General features: G+C 43.1%; 1 protein-coding gene across 1 annotated transcript in view; it reads right to left on the bottom strand.

The window, feature by feature from the left end:
* nlgn2a (neuroligin 2a) overlaps positions 1-23,480 on the bottom strand; it is a 195,931-nt gene that overhangs the window by 7,928 nt on the left and 164,523 nt on the right. The window contains exons 5-6 of the mRNA XM_030076148.1: positions 7,181-7,366; positions 1,304-1,569 (exon numbers count right to left, since the gene is read on the bottom strand). Of these exons, the coding sequence (XP_029932008.1) occupies positions 1,304-1,569; positions 7,181-7,366 (452 nt within the window). The remainder of the gene's footprint in view (positions 1-1,303; positions 1,570-7,180; positions 7,367-23,480) is intronic.

Genomic DNA, 23,480 nt, shown 5'->3' with positions numbered 1-23,480 from the left:
TATTGTCCTGCTAAACAGGTTTGCTCCAACATAAGGTAGTTAATAAATCAAATCAAAGCTCTACAAATAGCCTAGTATTGCTGCAGGCTATGGCACCTTTTTTTCAGACCCTCTAAGCACTTGGGCTTATGGGGTTTGTCAAGTCTACAGCGGCAATTAACACAATGCTGTCTGCACCCACAGCAAGAGCTCAGCTAAAGACTTTAGGTTATGGTTTTCCCTCAAATGTTCAAATCTAATTATTTCTTAGATATTATGAATTGTTTTGGGACCTGATGAGACTATGTTGTAACCTAATAAAGTAGCAACACATATTACACTTCTCTTATCCCTAAGCATTTCCACTCTATTTTACAGCAGTGCACTCTTAAGTGCCACCTTTAAAACTAACGTGAAAGATTTCCTCTAAATATATCAATATATGAGATTAAATGTGATCTTGTGAATTTCTTTCATACTTGGGTGCTCCTTTTCCTGTCATATCTTTTGAATTGGACAAAATAAAAGTACATGTCAGGTCACTCTCTCCCCTCTCTCCGCTCCTTTGTTCCGCCTGTCTTGCTGTGGCATCAAAACTAATTTCACAGATTATTTTTAAATGAGAGTGGGCAGTCCACTCACCTCATGTATTATAATTCAGACAGTAGGAGGGAGGGAGAGGGAGATAGAGTAGGGGAGAAACAGGATATGGAGCTCTGGGGAGATTCCTGATCCAAGGCCAGTGGTGGCACATATCGGTCCAGAGGGAGGGTGTTAAAACTATCTCGGAGCATATGGACAAATTTAATTAAAAAAATCATACAAAATGCACATTTAATGGAATCCCACCCTTTGATTCTTGCATCATCAATTGCATATATCATCAGTCTACGATATTTAATCCATTCTAGGAGTGATTTTGTGATGCAGTTATTATTTTCTGCTTTGGTGTTCCCATTTTCCCTCAAGCTGCCTCATCTACTTCTCCTTCACTTAGTTATTTCCTTCAACAACTCCAGAGAACTTGTTGCATTCGGCTGTTTGTTGATTTTCCCATCAATAAAGAATCTGGCCTCATACTCAATACCATGACATGTGACGTGGCTGCATTGCATTTTTGTCCAATGAGGCTACTATTGAGAGAAATTGCTACCTCTGTCTCTTCTACAGTGGGTTTCTCCCCGTATGATTCTTAAAATGTCAATATAAAAAATGGTCGGTCTAAATGGAAACCCTTGCTCTCTGATTTCTGACACCAGCTGTGATGTTTACTGTCAATGTTTTGGATTGTTGAAACTGTAAGACTCCGAGGCCGGACCCTCACCTGCTGCATTAGGATCTCGGGGTCGTCGGGCACCACATCTCCATCCACCACGGGGCCGAACGCAATATGGTAGCGGGCCGGCTGGATGTCCTGATCTACCAGCTCCCTGAAGTTCTTGCGCCTGAGGCAGTCGACCAGGTCGGCAGTCTCTGTGTAGGTGCAGCCCACCTTCTTGGCCAGGTCCTTGGTGTACTTGAGGGGCTGGTAGTTGACCGACCAGCTGGAGATGGCTGTGCCACTCTGGGCAATCGCCCTCTGGAACAGACCTGTAAGGACAGGAGTGATTTTTAAGTTACTGTATGAGGCAAGACACAAAGCATTGGCCCTGTTTAAATGTCTCTCTCCCTGTTTTCGTCAAGGGACCTCGGCACAAACTGGATGAACGGCGCTGAGTGAAGTTCTAGGAAAGAAGAGCCTCAGTGTTCAGCTGGGATAGGAAACAGAGACTGCTTGATGTATGAATCACATACCAGTACTCATTTTTTTCACTTTTTTTTCCCATTCTCAGAATTTTCCTTTCAAAAAGGAAACTATTAATTCTGGATCTTGTATCTATTTTCACTGAAGCAAAGCTGAGAGATACAGCATGGGACTGCAGACCCAAAGCATTTCAGATGTGGCATGCTATGGCGCTATAGCTCAGACAAGCGACAGAACTGGGAATAAGCTTGTCTGAGGCGTCAAGATAGCCATTTTCCTGTTTCTTGTGTTGGTTGTTTCCCCTCTCTTTCTCTCCCTCTATCTCTCTTTCTCTCTCTCTCTCTCCATTTCCTTAGTTCTGCCTGTCCTGTGCTATTTGATCCACTCAAGTGGCTCGTTAAGGGGCTGCTGCCTCCCTCGCCTCCTCTCTCGTTTTCTCTCGCACTCCTTTTTTCGCCTCTCCCTCTCCCGGGCTGAAAATTGGTTGGTTAATTATTAAGCAGAGCCGCAGAGCCCCCTTTCCCTGGCAAATCAATTACAGTAGGAAGTAGCTCAGGAACAGTGAGACCTACCTATCTGCACCGCCAGAGATAGAGGAGGAGAGAGATCGGGAGACGGAGATACAGACAGAGAGAGGGGAGGTGGCTATTATTTCATTCGTCTTCAAAAATCAGTTTCTTGGGCTCTCCCTAAGCGCCACTTACCTTCCCTGCTCAGTTTTCTTCTCTGTTTGGCTGCTTCTCTTTTCTGCTTTGCCATGTCAGTTTTTTCGCCTCCTGCTCCTTTTTCATCTCCCTTGACTGTGTTATACCCTGAGCGCATCACCATCTATCTTTCTTTCTCTCTTCCACTTAACAGTGTTACACCCATATATGTCTGCTGCATGTGTTCTTCTATATACCCCCCCCAACGCCACCCCATCTCCATCATCTCTAACAACCAACCCCCACCACACACACACACACACACACACACACACGCGCACACACTCATGCACACACAGACACTCCTCCTTTCCTATTTGCCACTTCTGTTCTGCCATCCATTCTGTATGTCTCCACTGTCGGCTTTGATTTGTGACGCTGTGTTGCTGACATGATTGGTGTCCCTTAAACGGGTTGGAGGGAGGGGGATGACAGGCTCCTTACCTGACGCCCCTGCGGGATCTGACTGACAGGCGGCATCTGGAGGGCTGACGTTAGATCGTTTGACGTTGATGAAGACGAGGACGGTGATGAAGATGGGGGTGATGGCAAGGCGAAGAGAGAGAGAGAGGGATGAGAATGAACAGGTGGCGGCGTGGCGAGGGGTCCTCGGCAACAGGACACGAGGGGTTAATGCAGGCTTTCCCAAACATTGGGGTCCCTGTGATGGGGATCCCTGAAAAAGTCGTTATCAAACTAAGATGACTATAATCATGTCTGGGTGTCATTTAGAAAAACGGTGTCAATGGGTTTTGGAGGGTAAAGCCTCCACATAACCCCCAATAAAATGCTGGTCATCTGAGGAATGAAATGTCTTTATCCAATTGGGAGTATCAGCCAAGAAATGTGACTGGTTGAAAATGTTGATTATAGTCATAAAGCATGTCCAGCAGCACTTGATGGGTTGCTATGCCAATCCTTGAGCAGGGCGATAAATAGCTTGTTTTCTTCTGTTTTTTTTTATTCTTGCGAATTACTTCCAACAAACATTTTTAGAGATTAGGGATTCTGTGTCAATATCTATCGTTTCTGCAGTTCATCTTAATATGATGTCATCTATGGTACATTTAAGTGCACTGTGTTAAGTAAATGCAGTGGGCTAATTCTGTCTCAGTAAATTGGAATGGGAATTTTGAATTATTTTGAGCCAAGTAATTTGTTATATAATATGTTTTGTATGTTTTATTTGTCAACCCAGGTGTTATGCCTTAAGTTGTATTTTAAAGCAAAATGTAGCTTTTGGTAGACTGATGGCTTATATAGTTCCCTGGTCGTGATGAGTCCACGACCAGGGAACTATATATCCTAGTGAAATACCCTCATTAGTTGCTCCATTCTTCCCTGGGCTGTTAATAATGAATGCTGAATGTTTTGTGTCTCTCCATTCACTTCCGCAGAGCGGCAAAACTGGTCCCAAAATAAAAGTTTTAGCACATAAATGAACACGAACAAAGGAAGGAAATTAAACACCTCTTTTCTTGTTATTTTTCCATTTGGAATTAGAAAGTAGATCTGGCATGTAGCACCTGCAGGAAAGTTTCCCATAGTAGCCTTGTGCAAGAAAGAAATGACCTGATAATACTTTCACAAATAATTGCAATTACACAAAAAAATGGGTCCCTAGACTTATGACACAAATACACTATTGTGGATTAGCCACCCAGGGGAGCAACTAATGAGGATATTTCATCACCAAGTGGACTCATATAACACCCAGGTAACTCTAAAAACAAACACTATGTCACAGTTCAATTTTGCTTTAAGCTCTGTTTATACATTTTCAGTCGCTTTCTTTACAGTGCTGCATTGTAGCCTGATACAAATTGTATTCTGGGGGATCCATGTATTGCGATACATATTGTATCATGAGGTCCTTGCCAATGTCAAACAGGGACTGTCAACAGCTGTTATGTTTTTGGGAACTTTCTGACCTCTAAATGGGGTCGCCTGCCTGTGAGAAAAAGAAGGTTGGGCGTGCCTGGGTTAGTTAGGAGAGGTTAACAGACATCAGTGGTAAAATCAAAACATGCAGTCATGGAGGTTGTGTTGAATGGCCATGATGACACAACGGCAGTGCATGTGATGTACAGTCAAACATAGGCAACACACACTTTTGTTTTCAAGATACATCTATGCAGAACACATGAATCAATATTAGAGAGACGTGCAAGGTGTCTGGTTGACACACACACACACACACACAGACATAGTGGTTATTGAAACAGATGTATGAGTCTGTGAACATGCTCCCTCTAATCTCTCTTCCTTTTCATCCACTATTTCTGCTTTGGTTCTGTCCGTCTCTGCAGTTTGTATGTGTGTGTGTGAGAAAAAAAGAGGAGGAGAGAGAGGGAGAGAGGAAGTGAAAAGGAGAGAGGGAGACAGAAAGCGAGAGAGAGAGATAGAGAGAGTCCTCTAGCAGTGCAGAGAACAGAGAAGTTATGGTCAGAGGAGGACGGCTTCAAGAGCAGCGTGATCAAAGCCGGCGAGTGCGTGACCGTTTGGCTGCGGGTTGTCAGCCACGCTGATCTCGGAACAGATCAAAGCCGATTGGTCCGTAGGCCTTTCTCTTTGGTCATTCTATGTTAACACTTATCCCTTAGGGTGTGTTGCTGATGATGGGGAGCGCATGAGGTCAGATGTATATATATCACTCACGGTGGTAAAGCCTTTCTACTGTAGAGCGTTGGACTCTTGAAAGAGCCGGGAGCGTTTGTCAAGTCAGGTAATGTGGGCTAATGGAGGAGCTACAGCATTTAACTCTGTCATTTGTCTTCCCTAGACATGAATGACATAGCCTAAATCCAGCCTGGACCTGTTGTTAACCGTGTGACCATTTGAAATTCCTCAACTGAAAGGATGTCCAGTATCTTCTTTGAGCACAGAGGTACAAAGCACTCAGGTGTTGGATCAGTTGATCCGTCCACCATGAGATTTTAGACTGGACAATGTGTCAATTTGCAAAGGACGGACTGATCGGAAAGACAAATATAACTTCCAGGGAGTCATAGGATAATCACAGCATTAACTTTGAAAATGATGTGGCAATTAAATAAAGATACCGTAAGTCTCTGTTGACAGATTTACAGGTTAAAGCAGGTGTGCATTGCTAGACGATTTAACAAATATATGGATCAAATATACAGAGCGACATGTCAAGGTGTGTAAATATGCACTGCGGCTAATCAGGGATTAGGCAAGGATGATCTAAATTGAGGACTGAAATATCACAGGTCCAGGCGATGAGGAATTCAGGAAAGCAGCTGCAAAGACAGCAATTCCCTTGAATTATAAAATTTGTGGTTGATAAGAAAACACAAGCGAAAACCAAAATGAGCGGCTGGTTCCAAAGGCTTGATTCAGGTTATGACATCCATGTCAGGACACCAGAAAGGACAAACTTCTCCTACACTGTAAATTCAAAGTCCTAATGCTTTATCACATTTTTGAAAATGCTCTGCCTTTAAATTCTTGCAAACATATATATATATATATATATATATATATATATAGTTGTGTATGTAACTTTGAAAATAGATTTTGTCACTTTTGACAATTTTCTCCACATAACATACTGAAATGCAAGAACATTGTGCTGTAGGCTGTTCACATCAAAGTGCGAATGTCTCTCCTTATAAATGTTTTATATTTAGTTACAAGTTTGGATTTAGTTTTAATCAAACTGGACATTGCCTTTTTTCTGCCTTTGCCTCATGCAGAAGCTGATTTTTTTTTTTTTTTTTTTTTAACCAGAACATCTGCTCCACAAAGCAATAGTGCCCTCAAGCCTGTGAAGGCCTCTTGGCCCTGGCCTTTTTACTGTCACTCTTTCTCTTCCATCAGAGTTGCCACCATGGCTCTGATGTACAATTTCATGACTCTTATGACTATCCATGCCTAAGTTATTAATTAAGAAATGAGCTTTTTAATTACCTAATTTTTTATTCATCCACGATTTGCTGGTGTTTTTTCTTAAGGGACAATCAGTCTGGATTGCTCTACAATGGGCTTATTTTGGTTATATTCCCTGACTTTTCCAGATCATTTATCAGATTCCTCCGACTTTCCCTGTCTGGAATAAACCTCTCAAAATTCTGTGATAAGCCACAAAAAAAAAAAAACAACAACAACAACAACAACAACATAAACAATTTGTGGTAACCCTGCAACTAAGAATGTTTCTCTAACACTGTTATTGGTAAAAAAAAAAAAAAAAAAAAAAAAAGGAGTAGGAAAAGAGGATACAGAGGCCCTGTTTCCACGTGGTATTAATATCCGTCCTGGGCGATCCGATCATAAGTGGACACCTCTAAGTACAGCACCCATTGTGTCCTCAATGCGGCTTGTGATGCGGCCTGTTACACTTCTGCCCGCATTGACTTTGAAGTGTAAACATACGCAGTGAAGGACCGCCTACTCAACTGACGACTTTTGTTACATGCCTGTTGCCTCGACTCCTAAAAAGTAAGCATTAGGTCTTTGCAAATGGAAAAGGTACTTGTTTATTTGCATAAAGAGCAGGGAAGTGAGATCCAATCACAAGTGGTCACTCAAGACGTATGTGGAGATGTATTCTGATGCCAGGTGTGAACAGATGTACTTACAGCTGTCCACTTATGGATCACCCAAGATGCACGTTAATGCCAGGTGGAAACAGGGCCAGAGATAGAGAAAGATGGAAACTGGACCAAGAAACAGAATGCAACAGCAATTGCAGTCAGTGTGAGTCGTCTTCTTTTTTTTTTTTTCGTACCTTCCGAGTGGTGTGAGAGGATGAGGAGGTTGACACAGGAGGCCCCGGCTCCAGAGCCGAAGATAGTGATCCTCTCTGGGTCTCCGCCAAAGTGGCCGATGTTCTCATTGAGCCAGCGCAGGGCCTGGATCTGGTCCAGCAGGCCGTAGTTACCCTTGGCGGACTGGTCACCAGTGCTGAGGAAGCCTGCGAGATGGGATGGAGGAGGAGAGGGGAGGACGGAAGGAAGGAAGGGAGGAAAGAGGCATATTTAACAGAGAGGAGGAGGCGGGTAAATATGGATTGGAGAAAGCGAGGGTAGATGGACAGAAAAAGAGGGATGAGAGAATGGAGTGGAAGCCAGAGGAAAAGAGGATGAGGGAGTGGAGGCAGTGAAAACAGATGAAGGGAACCGGGAATAGAGAGAGACAGAGAGAGAGAGAGAAAGGGAGGGGGGAGATAGAGAATACAGAGTTTATTTCCAGTGTAGTATCAGCCAGTCTGGCAAATGTTCCCTAGTTTGGCCTGTAAATCAGGCTCTGATGGAGAGGGAATTGCTAGACTGAAGAGAGCTAGCGCGCCTGCGTTTGTGTGTGTGTGTGTGTGTGTGTGTGTGTGTGTGTGTGAGCGCATGCATGCAACACCAACACCCATCAACAAGGAGGGACAGATTGCACTCAGAGAGAGAAACGAGAGTGAGAGAAGAAATTGCTCTTTCAGCTCTTTTCTCAATGACATTTCTTCTTTCTAACGCCATTGAGCAGCAACACAAAGCCACTTACAGCACAGCATCCTGCTCTCCCAGGGATATAGGTGGCCCTGTTCTGAGGCGCTCCACTAACTGGATTACTAGTGATGGCATACCTCGGCACAAGGTTTCACAGTCCCTGCTCTTCAAAAGAATCAGGCACATCCCACTTCTGTGCACCCATGCCAAGGCGGACACCTCGCTCACAGTATTACCCAATCAGCTCCAAAACTGCAATCAGTCACTGTCTTTGAAGCATGCATTGAAGTGATCCAAAATCCAATCACATCATCGTCTGTCTAGCTGGACCCTGTGAGCTATGAAGCATCTGTCACGGATTATTTTTAAGTGATCATGGGCCGGGTTCCACTTTTTTTTCTTAAGTTTGGGTTTAAGAAGATATTTTCGAATTCACAAACAAAATATCTTAAGAATCCAAACAAAAGATCTTAAGAATGTTCTCAACTTTATTCTTAAGATTTTTCTTAAGAATAAATGGGATTCTTGAAAGAAATTATCTTACTATTTTTCTTAAATAGTATCGTAACTTTAAGACAGGTAAAGGCTGTCTTAAGTAACCACATGCTGTGTGAAGGTAAGCTATTTTTCAAACATCTTTGATTAATTTAGAGCCAAATTTGATTATATAACATAGATTAATGTAGTAGGCTAATACCTTAATAATTTGACATTGTATATGTTAACATAGTGATAATCGTTATCTAAACTGTAATTCAGCCTAATATCTAAGCCAGTATTTAGACACATATAGGCACATATATTGTTTCTGAGTCTATATGAGGACATTTTGTTTAGCCACCAGTCACCATTCATGTGTCAATTATATTTAGATTCCATTAACTAATAGGTTAGTAATATCGTCGCTGTCCAATACAAAGTATGTATCTCAATTTTTGAGAAAACACTTTTAGAACATCAAATCAAAGTTGAGACTGTAATGGATATTGTTTTGTTGGATTTTAGATGGAGCTGCTGTGGGTTGCAGCTAGAGGCTGTTTGTTTACATAAAGGTAGAGAGTTGAGAAGTTCGTAAGTGGAAAAAATTAAGAAGTTCTTAAGATAATGTGCAGTTCTTAAGAAAATAATGGGGAATAGCACTTGAGAACATTCTTATGAACTTCTCATTTTTTCCTCTTACGAAACGTCTTAAGATTATTAGTAAGAACGTTTTGGAGAATCTGGCCCCATGTCCTTAAAATGTGTCTCCATGCAGACAGCACCGTGAGACACACAGTGAAGTCCTGAATACAAAGTAATGTGCTCGCGCCACATAGAAATACTGGAGAGGCGGAGTGGCGCTATAACAGAGCCGGAGGACACGCTGAATCCTAATTTTCTCTGGTTACAAGCGCAAAGCGACACGTTCACGCTGCGTCCGTGTGACTGCGAGTCGGTGTGCGACGGCAGGCCGCCTCACCCGTCCTCCCCTCCGCTGTAATCTGATAAAAGGCCTGGAAAAGACAGAGGAGTTGGTGAAAATGCCGCAATACAAGATGAAAGCGCAGCGCCGCATGAATAGCCTTTAAAATGGCTGTGGTAAGGACTGGTGGTTAGAGGGGGCAACAGAGATGGAGAGAGAGAGAGAGAGAGAGAGAGAGAGAGAGAGAGAGAGAGAGAGAGAAGGATAGTGGGTGTTCTGTGAGTCCCGGATAGAGCCACAGTGTTTCATCTGCCTCCAAGACACCAGGGGTTGGCTCTCACTCTCTCACACACACATACACACACAGGGACACTGATCAAAGGCTGACACTACAGAGAAGACTCTCCTTTTCTCTCTCTCTCTCTCTGCGCCTCTCTCTTTCACACACACACACACACACACACACACACACAAATACAGACAAGCAAGTGCGTGTAAAGACAGGAGTATTGCAAATACATAACTCTCTCACTTCTCCTTCCCTCACACATGTAAACATAGCAAGCACACTCACACACTCACTCACACACACACACACACACATGCACATGCAGAGCCATGCACACACACACACAGCCATCCATTTTCATTAAAATGAGCCCGTGCCCACACAGACTCGACGAACGCCCATTTTCTGTGGATTCTGAGCAAATCCACAAACACAATGCAGAACAAAACAAACACGCTACGCCTGTCTGCTGCTCACACTGACACACACACACACACACACACACACACTCACACACACACACACACACACACACACAGAAATAGAGAGAGAACAATGGTTTAGTACCCATCCTACAGGTGCAATACACATGACCCTTTTATGTGCCATTGTGCAGCCATGACATTGCTTATGGAGCTGATATGTTTACACAGCTTTGTTGTGTGTGTGTGTGTGTGTGTGTGTGTGATTTGAATATGCGTGTGCATGCATGTGTGTATCTCTGTGACTGTGTGTGCAGTGATACTTGTCATGATGATTTGTTTGTGCTTGCAGTGGATTGGTGCATTTGTCTGTGTGCAGTGGCATATTAGATTATGATTTGTGTGTGTGTGTGTGTGTGTGTATGTGTGTGTGTCTGTGTGGCATCCCTACTGGCTATGTGCATGTGTTTCATCTATGTATGCAAGTGCATGCACGTTTGTGTGTGTGTGCAGAAACAGTATGTGAGCATGCCCGCTGGATGACACAAGCTGCCTCCAACAGATGAGATGTGAATTCATTGTAAAGGCTGACATGGGTGCCAGACCTAAGTGTGTGTATGTGTGTGTGTGTGTGTGTGTATCCGTGTGTTTGAAGCCGGTCTTGGCAGCGTTGTCGTAACTGTATACCAGAGGAGAGTGAGCGTTGTCCTGTCTCTGGTCCAGTGAAATGAACAGATGTGTGCGGCCGGAAGCCACTGAATAATATATATGACACACACATTTTCCACATTAGCACACACACACACACACACACACACACACACACACAACTGATTGTGCCCATTTTTCTCCCGTGCTTGTGTCTTCCCCGGCAGTGTTTGTGCTGTCACCTGGGTTATGATGGGCTGCCTGTTCCCCCTGCCCTCCACGCCGACGCCGGCGCCTAAATATGCCATTACCTCAGCGTCCCGCTTGGACGCCACCACGCCAAGCGCTTCGCCATTTCCAGAGGGTCACACTGAATGACGCAGCGAGGGGAGGGGGGGGAGAGGAGGATTGGGAAGAGCGAGAGAGGCCCTTTCCCACAAAGCCCACTCTGGCTTAGACACAGCGATTGGCCTTGGCTGATTCGCTCTGCTCGTCTCCGGCTTTCTCTTTTTACGCCGTCGCTCTTTTTCTCTCTTCCGCTCTCCCTCTAAAAGTTGTTATTACTATTTCTTTGGCTGTGACGACCAAATTATCTGTGAAATTATTCTGATTTTATACTTGCAGTGTTTGTGTGTGTGTGTGTGTGTGTGTGTGCACATTAAAGGAAGACCGTTCACTGTCCACAAAAAACAACGGCAATTCAAGGTTTGAACAAGAAGCGAAAACGGAGCAAAAATCTCTCAGTCTCTTTTGAATCTTTGATTTTCGTCTTGCTTTTAATGACTCTCTTTCACTCTCTTTCTTCTCTCTCCTTCTCTTCCACATCACTCTTCATCCCTCCATTTCTTCCGTCTTTAAAGACTGACTTTGTGTACAGTGGTCCCTCGCTATAACGCGGTTCACCTTTCGCGGCCTCGCAGTTTCGCGGATTTTTTTTAGTGCAATTTTGCATGTTTTTTTTTTTTTTTTTTTTTTTTTTTTTTTTTTACAGGGCATTGTGTTCTGCGTCCTGATTGGCTAAGGGACTGCAGACCATTGTCAGTCAATCTCCTCCGTGCCGTGTCTCCTGTACAGTACAGAATGCGTTCATTCTATAATACTGGACTTATTTTTCTATGAAGGTTTGAACTTTGAGAGTTTAAACAAGAGAGAAAAGTGAGAAAATGTGAATGCCTGTCTGAGAAAAGTGTATAAAGTGTGTAAAACATCTAGAATAATTGTAAAAAATAAAGCTGACGACTTCGCGGATTTCGCCTATTGCAGGTTATTTTTAGAACGTCTCTAGAATGTCTCTCTCACTCACGCTCCTCTTCACACATCTACCGCCACACTTCTTCACATATCTTCCTCCATTCTTTTATCTCCCCTCTTTCCCTCCATCCCTCTGTGTGTGTGTGTGTGTGTGCGTGCGTGTGGATTTGTGTTGGGACGGTGGGGAGTGTCATCGGGCTCCCTTTCAAGCCGTGTCATTTGCCCTTTCATACAGCTTCAGGGCTGATGTGTGTGTGTGTGTGCATCAGTGTGTTCTGATGCCGTCTCAAGCTCTGTGTACTGTCATATGTTCCATACTCACATGGGAGAGCGTGTGTGTGGATGTGTGTGTGTGTGTGTATCTATGGACTGCATGCGGTGAGAGAGAAACCAGGCCAGCTCCCAGCAGAGCACGACTGTGTGTACAAGTGTTTCCCATCGCCTAGTCTGCACATACGTACGCTGTGCATTGGGGCGTGTGTGTGTGTGTATGTGTGTGTGTGATTGCTCTTGTTTTCATCATGGGCAAGTCCAAGTGTGTCAAAGGGACACGGTGCACAGCTGCACACACACACACACACACACATAAGAGAAGGTGACACAAAGAGAATGAGTCACAAAGGGACAAAGTGAAAAGAAGAAGTGTGGAGATGGATTGTCAGGTGTGTGTGTGTGTGTGTGTGTGTGTGTGTGTGTGTGTGTGTGCGACAACAGGGGCTAGGAGCTGGTATCCATTTCAGCCTCCCTCTTTAACAAGCGTCTTTATAGAGTGGTGCAGTGTGTCCATCGATCAGGTTTTGTTGCCCTGTGAACACTTTTACAGCCCCGAGGAACAATAGCTCACTGGCCTGATCACACACTCCCATACCAGCGCACGCATATACAGCTGTGTGTGTGTGTGTGTGTGGATAGAATTCCCTGATAAAGTAAAACTCTCTCTCCTCCACTTGAGCTTCCTCTCCTACTCCTCATCCCCCCTCTCAGCCTCCTTCCCTCCCTCTGCTGCTCTGTGTATCCATCATCTGGGTCCCTTGGGTGTCGCTGTCCCTGGGGGGCCCTATCCAGTCAGAGGGTAATGACGGGTGAAATAGGGGTGCCACAGGCCAGGTTGGACACGATGTACAGAATAACGTGCGTGCGTGTGTGTGTGTGTGTGCGGACAGGAGCTCCATAAAGCTACAATATTTTTTTTTTTGCCGTTGGTGTGTTTGCCACCAAGAAAAAGGACTCAAGCCTTATTATGCTAGTATGCTAGAAAGACATAAATAAACTGTTGTTTCTGTGTGTGTGTGTGTGTGTGTGTGTGTGTCTTGCATATTGCCTATGCAACTTATAGTGTCATACACTGCAAAAACTCAAAATCTTACCAAGAGTATTTGTCTTATTTCAAGTCAAAAATGTCTTATTTCTCGTCAAAATATCTCATTACACTTAAAATAAGACATGATCACCTCAGAAGTAACTTGTTTTTAGACAATTTTCACTTGAAACAAGTAAATTTTCACTTGTTTCAAAAATTGCTTGTTTCATTGGCAAACTTTGCCAGTGGAAAAAGTGAAAATTCACTTGGAATAAGTGAAAATTAGCTAGAAACAAGAAACAAATTTTACCAATGAAACAAGCAAATTTTCACTTGAAACGAGAGACAATTGTCTAAAAACAAGTTACTTCTGAGGTGATCATGTCTTATTTTAAGTGTAATGAGATATTTTGACTAGAAATAAGACATTTTGGACTTGAAATAAGACAAATAATCTTGGTAAGATTTGGAGTTTTTGCAGTGTAGTCAGCAAAAGCAGAAGCTCTGACATTTTCATTATATTTCTGGATGTAAGTATTCAATGTTAATTCAATTTTAAGGCATTTAAATTTCCCCTAAAAAGTGTTTCCCTCAGAGATGTTTTATTCTTGGCAGAATGCAAGAGCATCTGAAGCAGAATTTAGACTGTCATATGAAATTAGTGACTGACTCACTGATCACACCGGAGTCATTTCACTCATCAGCCTTCAGAAATAATAACAAAACCATATTCGCTGGCTTTGTCTCGGCACTGACTGGCACTGATATCTCGTCCTTAGCAAAATGCCAAAATTGGCCTGATATGTCAGGAAAGCGGCACATCGGTCTGGCCTTAAACAATGCTCCTGAGCAGGGATGGAGGGATGGAGGAAAAAAGAGGTGAGGGGAGGGGAAAAAAGGGAGGAAAACAAAAGCTAATGAATCCCCAAACTGCCTCCCGTCCCTGCTCTGCAGCAGCTGTGTGGCGGTTAGGATTTACCGAGCAAAACAAACAAACTGCAAAAATAAATGGATAAACACTCATTGTTGGTCTGCCAGGGGTGTTTGCATGTGTGTGTGTGTATGCATATGAGTGTGTTTGTGTACATCAGCTCATGTCTGCGTCTGTGCACGTGTGTGGCGATGTGACGCTGGTGTGATGTGTATACGTGTGTGTGCGTGCTCCCCAGTATGTGCGATCCTCCATGTTTTGCCTTCCTCGGCTGCTGGTGGAGTGAATGGATGTTGTGTCTGCACATCTCTGGAGCTAAAAGTAGAGCCCTGCCTTTCCACTGTGTGCTGGCAGAAAGCGGCAATACTTCAAACAGAGCCCACGCTGGGTTGGCCTAGATACTGTAACTCCTCCTCACACAGCGCTCCACGCCGTCCATGACATTGGATGGAGACGGCACAATACAGTATGGCTGAGCCTGGATTTTGTTTGGCACATTAAAACACTGCTCATGCCTTTTTCTTCATAATCCATTTCATATCCATTTGTCATCTGTCATAACAGGAATTTCACCACACGACTCACTTTGTAATGTGACGGTGACCATCCACTGTAACATACATATATACACACACACACACACACACACATATGCACTGCAAAAACTCAAAATCTTACCAAGATTATTTGTCTTATTTCAAGTCAAAAATTTCTTATTTCTTGTCAAAATATCTCATTACACTTAAAATAAGACATGATCACCTCAGAAGGAAATTGTTTTTAGACAATTGTCTCTTGTTTCAAGTGAAAATTTGCTTGAAACAAGTGAAAATTTGCTTGTTTCATTGGCAAAATTTGTTTCTTGTTTCTAGCTAATTTTCACTTATTTCAAGTGAATTTTCACTTTTTCCACTGGCAAATTTTGCCAATGAAACAAGCAAATTTTCACTTGAAAAAAGTGAAAATTGTCTAAAAACAAGTTACTTCTGAGGTGATCATGTCTTATTTTAAGTGTAATGAGATATTTTGACTAGGAATAAGACATTTTGGACTTGAAATAAGACAAATAATCTTGGTAAGATTTTGCGTTTTTGCAGTGTGCATATATATGTACATATTTTTTCCTTCAAGTTTTTCCTGCGTGCTGCCTTCACGACCGGGGTTTTTCTTCACCAGGATAGCTTCTTCTCTTTGTGGTGACAGCCCCGGCTCGGCTGAGCTCCAACTGAAACAGAAACCTCTGTGACGAGCCTCCGTCTCCCGGCTTACAACAACTCCGACATCAAACTGTAGCTGCTAAAAAGAGGCTGCGTTGGCTCCACTCTGAGCGTTTGGATTCATGATTCAGCTTCTAACCTCTGTCTCAACTCCAGAGGTCGGCCTCACGCCGGGGGAGAGCTGGAGATGGAGAGCTGCTCCTCTCTCGGCTCTGTCAACTCCCCACCCGACTCTAGTTTATGTGCCGTTATCACACACTTACACACATGCCAAATCTGTCCATCTGAAAAAAATGATCATTTTGGAGGCACACGCACACATTGTGGGCATACACACACACACACACACGTCCCTATGCACATTTGCTGAGATCTCCCGTTGTTTTCCCCTTCCTTGGCAGTGTAATTAAAATATGCAAATGATATGATAAAATGTATTTCACTATGGTGATGACAGTGGCAGTTATGCTGAACGCCTTGAATATTTGAGCATCGCTGTCAGATAAGGCACATACGCGTCAAAAGCTGGGCTGGCACGAGCATGTGTATGTGTGTGTGTGTGTGTGTGTGTGTGTGTGTGCATAACAAAAGGGAATTCTGAGCTTTATCTCAACTGCACAAAGACAGCAATCTGACTTCTGAGTGGCTGCCTCATAAGTGTGTGGAGGACAACTTCTCACATACCCACTTCTCTCACTCGCTTCACAACCACACACACACACACACACACACACACACACTCTGAACAGAACTTTCGATTATTTTGACCTTGCAACTTGCATGCATATCGAGTAAACAATTAAGGTAAACAACGTTTTGAGAGACTGCGCACTCCCATCTCCCATACCAATGTGCTTTGTGTGTGCGTCTATATGTGTGTGTGTGTGTGTGTGTAGCTGTGCAGGTCAGGATTTAAATGCATGCCTAGTTGCTAATAGGATCAAGGAGTGGTTGCCCCTATGTCCTATACAAGACACACAAAGAAAGGCGATGCTAAAGGCAGGAAGCGCTCCAGCAGAATACACACTGCTCATTTGTAGATTTCCCCCCAAGCCATATATTTATATTCTATCTTCCTTGTCTACATCTGCTTGGTATTTTTAGCATGGTGCTACTGCTGCAGCAACATGGTCATCAGGTACGTTTGCAGTGGTTGCAGTCATCAAAGTCAGAACTTCAGAAATTCACTTGCTACAAACAACGTGTGTTTGATACAGGGCGGCATCTAATTTATAATCAATGAAACTTTTCCACCCAGCTCCCACGGTTCTCCTACACAAAGTAACATGATGTCATCATCTCCACAGACGGGCTTGCATACAGTCAGTACTTGTTAACCCTCTCATAATGTCAACTTTAAAGTTATAATCTGCCACATTTTCATATAAATAATTATCTGTTTTGCATTTCGTCTCTATTGGCAGTGTTGATCCAACACAATAATGATTCAACCTAACCTTGCACGCCAGACAAGTCCTGGTGAGTTTATCACCATCTAAGACATGCCGCGCCTCCCTCTTTGATTTGAAGCTGGACCTAAAGTGAGTCCAATCCCAGTTTTGAAGGCTGCCGAGGTGACATAATCAAGATGTGACGCAGCAGAGCCATAAACAACAACCTCTCTGCTGTTATTTTAGATTTTGCACTGCAAAAACTCAAAATCTTACCAAGATTATTTGTCTTATTTCAAGTCAAAAATGTCTTATTTCTAGTCAAAATATCTCATTACACTTAAAATAAGACATGATCACCTCAGAAGTAAATTGTTATTAGACAATTTTCACTTGTTTCAAGTGAAAATTTGCTTGAAACAAGTGAAAATTTGCTTGTTTCATTGGCAAAATTTGCCAGTGGAAAAAGTGAAAATTCACTTGAAATAAGTGAAAATTAGCTAGAAACAAGAAACAAATTTTGCCAATGAAACAAGCAAATTTTCACTTGTTTCAAGCAAATTTTCACTTGAAACATGAGGTGATCATGTCTTATTTTAAGTGTAATGAGATATTTTGACTAGGAATAAGACATTTTTGACTTGAAATAAGACAAATAATCTTGGTAAGATTTTGAGTTTTTGCAGTGTGAGGACATAAATGCATTGCAACACAAATAATGAGTACGCTGGAGGCTTTTGTTGGAGATTTTTTTCCTGCCAGGTAAAGAACATCAAACACAAATGGTCAACATTTCTCCCATGTGTTACACTAACACTGATAGATAACCTTGTGATTTGACACAGTGTCACGGTACTGGGCAAACTAATTGATTGACCAGTGTGGTGCAAAAATACCACAGCAATCAATGCTCAGCACCAATAGATGTAACCGGAATTCCGAGAAAAATGGAACGAAACAAAACAAAAACATGAGGAACCTGAGGATTACTGCTTTAACACAGCCTGCTATTGTCCTTGGCAAAAATACCCTTTAAATCCTAGGACAGGCAGTGTGTGTTTCTGCATTTTCCACCACTCTCTGTGCTGCCGATTTGATTCCCTCACTTGCTCTCCTCCTCCTCCTCTCCTCCATTTCTCCTCTCCAATCAATCCTTCCCTGCCTGGACAAGTCCATGTGTTACTCTGAAGCTTCAAGTGTGTGTCCCAGATTCAACCCGCGTACAGAATGGTGGTCTATGAGCGATTGCCCCTATGCCCGCTGATGTCCGAACTCCAGTAAAAATGAACTACATTTCATCTCCCCTCCTCTCTTTCAATGTTTTTCTTCACTGTTACTCTCTGATCACTGAGGAGAGAGAGAGAGAGAGAGAGAGAGAGAAGGAGAGAGAGTTTAAGGGGATAAGAGAGCGAACTGAGTGAAGAAATGGGGGAAAGAGATGCAGACTGAGTCAAAGTATTGGAGAGAAATAGAGCGAGAAAAAGAGTGGGAGACAGGAGTCAAAAAGAGTGTGTGTAAGTGTGTGTGCTGGTGAGTCTACATACAGACTGGTATGAAAGACTCGTCCTAGGCCTAGATGCATAATTCATACAGCAACATAAATAGATGTGTGCCAGCCTGGGAACCACGCACTTGGTGAAATTCTAACTTTTTTTTTTTTCTTTTTCTTTTTTAACACTGTTTATGGTCCTGTAAACTAGAGCTGTCCATTATTCAGATTATTTTAAATCACCAGAACGCATTAATCAAAAACCAGGCTATGAAGTCTTAAAGTTTACCAGACCATAAAAGTTGGAAACGAGGAAAAAATGCACTTGCAGATTCCACTCGGCTGCACTCGAGGTTTTGACAATTATTTACACTTCGCCACAGAGCAGAGGGATTAACTCTTCTGACCCGTTCGAAATCACAGTTTTCGCCAATCAATTTGCTTTTCCGTGCTTTGTGGAAGTTTTTTTCCTCCACAAAGGCCCGCGGTGACATGGCTTCTGGCGACTTCCACATGAATGGAGAGCGTAAACAAGTGTCCTCTTCTCTGCTGGCAGGGAAATGAAGCGGCGCTCTGTTTTGGATGTAAACTGACATTCGGCCAGCCTGCTCCCTCCTACATTAGACGCCTGTTCCTGCATCCAGGTTGGCGTGGGGTTGCATTCAGTAAAGACTGCTGAAAAATAAACACTTTCACTGCAAAAAGTCAAATCTTACCAAGATTATTTGTCTTATTTCAAGTCAAAATGTCTTATGTCTAGTCAAAATATCTCATTACACTTAAAATAAGATGATCAGCTCAGAAATAACTTGTTTTTAGACAATTTTCACCTGTTTCAAGTGAAAATTCACTTGTTTCAAGTGAAAATTCACTTGAAACAAGTTAAAATTTGCTAGAAACAAGAAACATATTCTGCCAATGTAACAAGCAAATTTTTACTTGTGACACAAGTGAACAAGTAAAAATTTGCTAAAAACAAGTAATTTCTGAGCTGATCATGTCTTATTTTAAGTGTAATGAGATATTTTGACTAGAAATTAGACATTTTTACTTGAAATTAAACAAATACTCTTGGTAAGATTTGACTTTTTGCAGTGTTGTTCGGATGTTATGTTCCATTGCTGATACTCAACTATCATTACGAAAATGCTGTTAAAAAATACTGCTGTTAATAATTTATCAGAAAGCTATTTGTTGCGTTGGTGCACCTCTGGCTTAGATTTTGTAATTTCTGGAAACACAGAGAGTCATATTTACTAATACAGATGATAAAACCTCAAATTTGCCCCACTAAATCTGTCAAGCCCACTGATTGATCTACTTGTAGCACTATGTGTCTGAAATTACCTTTTTGGCTCACCTGCCAGACCTGGAAAAGAAAAGAAAAAAGCAGAAAAAAAAAAAAAAAAGAAAGAAAAAAAAAGGGAAAAAGCATAGAGCTCAGTCATGGTACAAAACAAAAAAAAAAAAACTGTTTTCTTCTGCTCCCATCCTCTCTTTCTCTAACTTCTTCACAGCCCCCACCCTCCCCATCCCTCCACCACCACCACACCTCCCGCCTTACCCATCAGTCTACCAGGCGAGCCACAGTCTATCGCCCCCACACAGAGCGGGACTATTGGACTTATCTTGGGCAGAGTTGCTCCCAATTTGGCAGCCGCAGGGCAGCGGGTGTAGTGTGCTGAAAGTTATCAGAGTGGGGCCAGCTCCCTATTTGGCAGGCAGAGGGGCAGTGCCACCACTGTCTGTCTGCCAGGTTGATTAATAAGTAGTGGCAGTGTGGCTATGCTAACAGACTGGCCTGCCCGGGTGCTTCCAGCGCTCTGGGTAATTAATGCCACACACACACACACACACACACACACATACGCGCACAAGCTCCCAGCCAAACAATGACAGCAGCACAACACAGGCTCGTTCATAATACTGAAAAGACATACCGACGAGTGTGCGCTAGCGTAAACAAGAAGGTATACATACACACACACATACACACACACATACACCTTCCTTCAAAAGCAATCCCCTATCCCTCCCACATGCCCACGCAAACACACACACACACACACACACGTACACATTCACACACAAGCAGAATAGCTTCCTCTCTGTCATGTGCTTCAGCAGCGAGGTGTTTGTGAGTGACAGCTCATCATTACCATCAGTGCAGTGTTTCTCTAACAGGAACACTTCTTCAGTCAAAGACACAGATGGGATATATTATATTCATGAGCATGCTAGAATCCTAGTGTTTTCATAAAGTAGAATAGAAGAAATAAGGTAGAGTAAGTCTTTTTAATCTATGGTTTCATGTGCGCTGCCATGTTGCTCCGCCGTGTTTCTACAGTGGCTCACACAGGACAAACCAACCCAAAATACACTTTGCGATGAAGGCATTTTCCTCTTGCAAGTGGCTGACGGAAGTGCTTGGCGCTAACGTGCGGTTGGTAGCAAATTGCTGGAGTTGGTACCAAAAAAAAAAAAAAAAAAAAAAAAAAAGAAGAAGAAGTTGTTTTGCTTCTGGTTGTGTTTGTGGCAGGTCATACCTTTACAGCGGCAGGAGCAAGTGAGCGTGAAACACTGTCGAATAAACCAAAATATGACGAAGCAAAAAGAAAACGGGACATGTCAGAGAGCAAGAACAAATATCAGCACGACCGTTATTCTCCGGAAATCACCGAAGGTGGCCAAAGGTTTTCAGAGCGACGCCCATGTTGCCTGTTTTCTCCCAGACAGGTAACAAGTGCTGCCTTGTACCCATTAGATGCTGCTAAGTCCTCCACTGTTCCTTTAAGCAGCGGAGGCAGCCAGGCATAGCCAAATACTTCCTGGTCCTGTTGCCACGAGTTACCGCCGACATGACAAGCCACCAGCGATTAGGAGGCAAGTGTGAAGCGCATGGTGTTGCAAGAGACACAACACTGATGGGTGTGAATAACACTGAACTGTTAAAATCGTTTTTTTTGTGTGTGTGTGTGTGTGTGTTTACTGTTGTTTCTTATTTTCCATAATAAAAATGAATGGTTCCTTCGCCTGTTTACATGTCACAGACTACAAATGGAGTGAATCTCATTGTAGGCAAGTATATTTAAAACGTAGTGGTCCAAAGATTGGTAAATAAGTGGAGGCTACAGAGGTGGATATAGCAGTATTTCTAACAAGGCCACTTGTTCACTGTTGTCACTTTTTTACTTGTTTTCCCTTTGCCTCATTAGCGCAAAGCCATTTTTACAGAAGTATCTTCATGGAATTTCAGTATCATGACAGGGTTTGTAGTTTAGAGAGTCGGGATGACCCACGGGATTCAACAATTAGCTCAACTATTATCGCACGGTATCTAAATCCCAGGAGCTGCAACTGTTTAATAAAGGTCAGAATGTGACAAAATTGCATTAGAAATGAGGCTGTTCTACACAGATGCCCCTTGCCTACAAAATATGTTCTCCAGATGTAACAAAATATGTTTGTTTGGCACAGACTCTAGGAAAAAAATCACATCATCATCAACATCATGTGTTTTGAAATGAAAATGCAAAATATGATACAAAAAATACGATTTTAATGACTTTTAGAAATCAATGATAGGGATATTTTTCAAAATATATAAAAAGCACTGGTGTTGCTTTCCCCCCTGTATTCCTCCTGTATTCTGAAGCACCTTTAAAGTATGTATGTACATCTGCAGCACTGATTCAGATTCAAACCAATGTCAGTACATGATCGGAGGCGAAACCCACAGAGCCACGCACGTCTGTCTCCTTTGTCTCTGTTCCTGTTTTCGTAGCACTCGCTATACAGCTGTAACGCGAGGTGCAAGTTTAGCTGAGGACAGTTTTACTGCAAGGATGAAATTTAAAATTGATGTGTGGAGCTGGAGGAGCTGAGGAAACTAAAACAACCCCTCCGAACGTATAGTATGTGTGTTGAACGGTCTGATTTCCCGCTGGAGAAACACCACAGCGCCAAGCCGCAACATCCTCTTAAGACCTCAGAAACTCAACTCATGACAAACTTATGATAAAATGTTCAAGATAACTGGATCTTTTTTTTTGGGCTTTAGATAATATGAGGATGTTTTCAGAGCCTTCAGCTGCCCTGTAATGTCTCTCACTTTCTACCCTTTGACTCTCACTTTCTCTACTACTGGAGGTACTTTTTCCATTCCCAGCATGGGTGTTCAGTGTGTGTGTGTGTGTGTGTGTGTGTGTGCGCGCGTGTGTGCATCAGAGGTAGCATTACCATAAGCTACAGGTGTAAACAGTGGTGGGTCCCTATCACTGTGTTTTCTCGGAGAACAGGAAGGAGCAAAGGCAGCAACACACAGGTAGGAGGGCTCACACGCCGTCGGATACACACACACTCACATATTCATGGACGCAGCATGAGGCAGTCGAGAGGCAGGCGCATGCACGCGCGCACACACACACACACACACACACACACAAATCTGTCATGTCACTCTGTCTCTTCCCACAGGTAAAACACCCTTGACCGCCCTCTTTTTGACCTTGTGTGTGTGTGTGTGAGAGACGCTGCGCTGTGAATCCTAAAGGGTCTGCTGTTAAGACGAGGTGGGGGGTGGGTGGGGGGTGGGCGTTGGGCTACCCACGATTCCCTGCTGCCACAGAAGGGCCACATCAACACAACCTCAGCTGTTGTCAGGCTCAGTGTTGCCTGGCAACCGGCCAAAGTTAGCACATCGCCGGAGATGACGCGAAGGGAGACGACCTGTTTTTCTGTCTGTCTGTCCTTCACAGCTCCGTCTTCTCACCTTTATTTCTCTTCCTCCTCCTCCTCCTCCTCCTCCTGTCACTCCATCCTTCTTGCTTTTGTCTGCGCATCAAGCTGGCTGGCCTTTGCTCCCCTTCATCTGCCTGTTTTCAAACACTCCTGTCTAAGATCAAGAGAGCTCCGTGCTCCCACTGCTGTCTTCTGCTTTCCTCCGTCTTTCTGAAATTTGTTTGCAGCGCTGATCATCAGCAACCAGGAAACATCACTTCAAGATTTAACAAGTTACGTGGTTGGACGTTTTGGACAGTTTTTATACCAGTTATGACGATAATGAAACAAATTTGGCAGCTTAAATAGTCATACATCAATAAATGAAAAAGAAAACTGTAACTGTTCATTCTGACATCCTGGCCTGTCAGCATCTCTCTGTTCCTCTCTCTCTCTCCATCAGAACACAATACATCGATAATTTTTAAGAGCAAACTGAAAACTGAAATTATCCCAGAAACTTGTAGAGCCCATG

Source organism: Myripristis murdjan, chromosome 18 (assembly GCF_902150065.1).
Source record: "Myripristis murdjan chromosome 18, fMyrMur1.1, whole genome shotgun sequence".
NCBI classification, from domain to species: Eukaryota; Metazoa; Chordata; class Actinopteri; order Holocentriformes; family Holocentridae; genus Myripristis; species Myripristis murdjan.
Note: the sequence above shows the minus strand (reverse complement) of the source record. Positions and strands in the feature narration are given on the sequence as shown.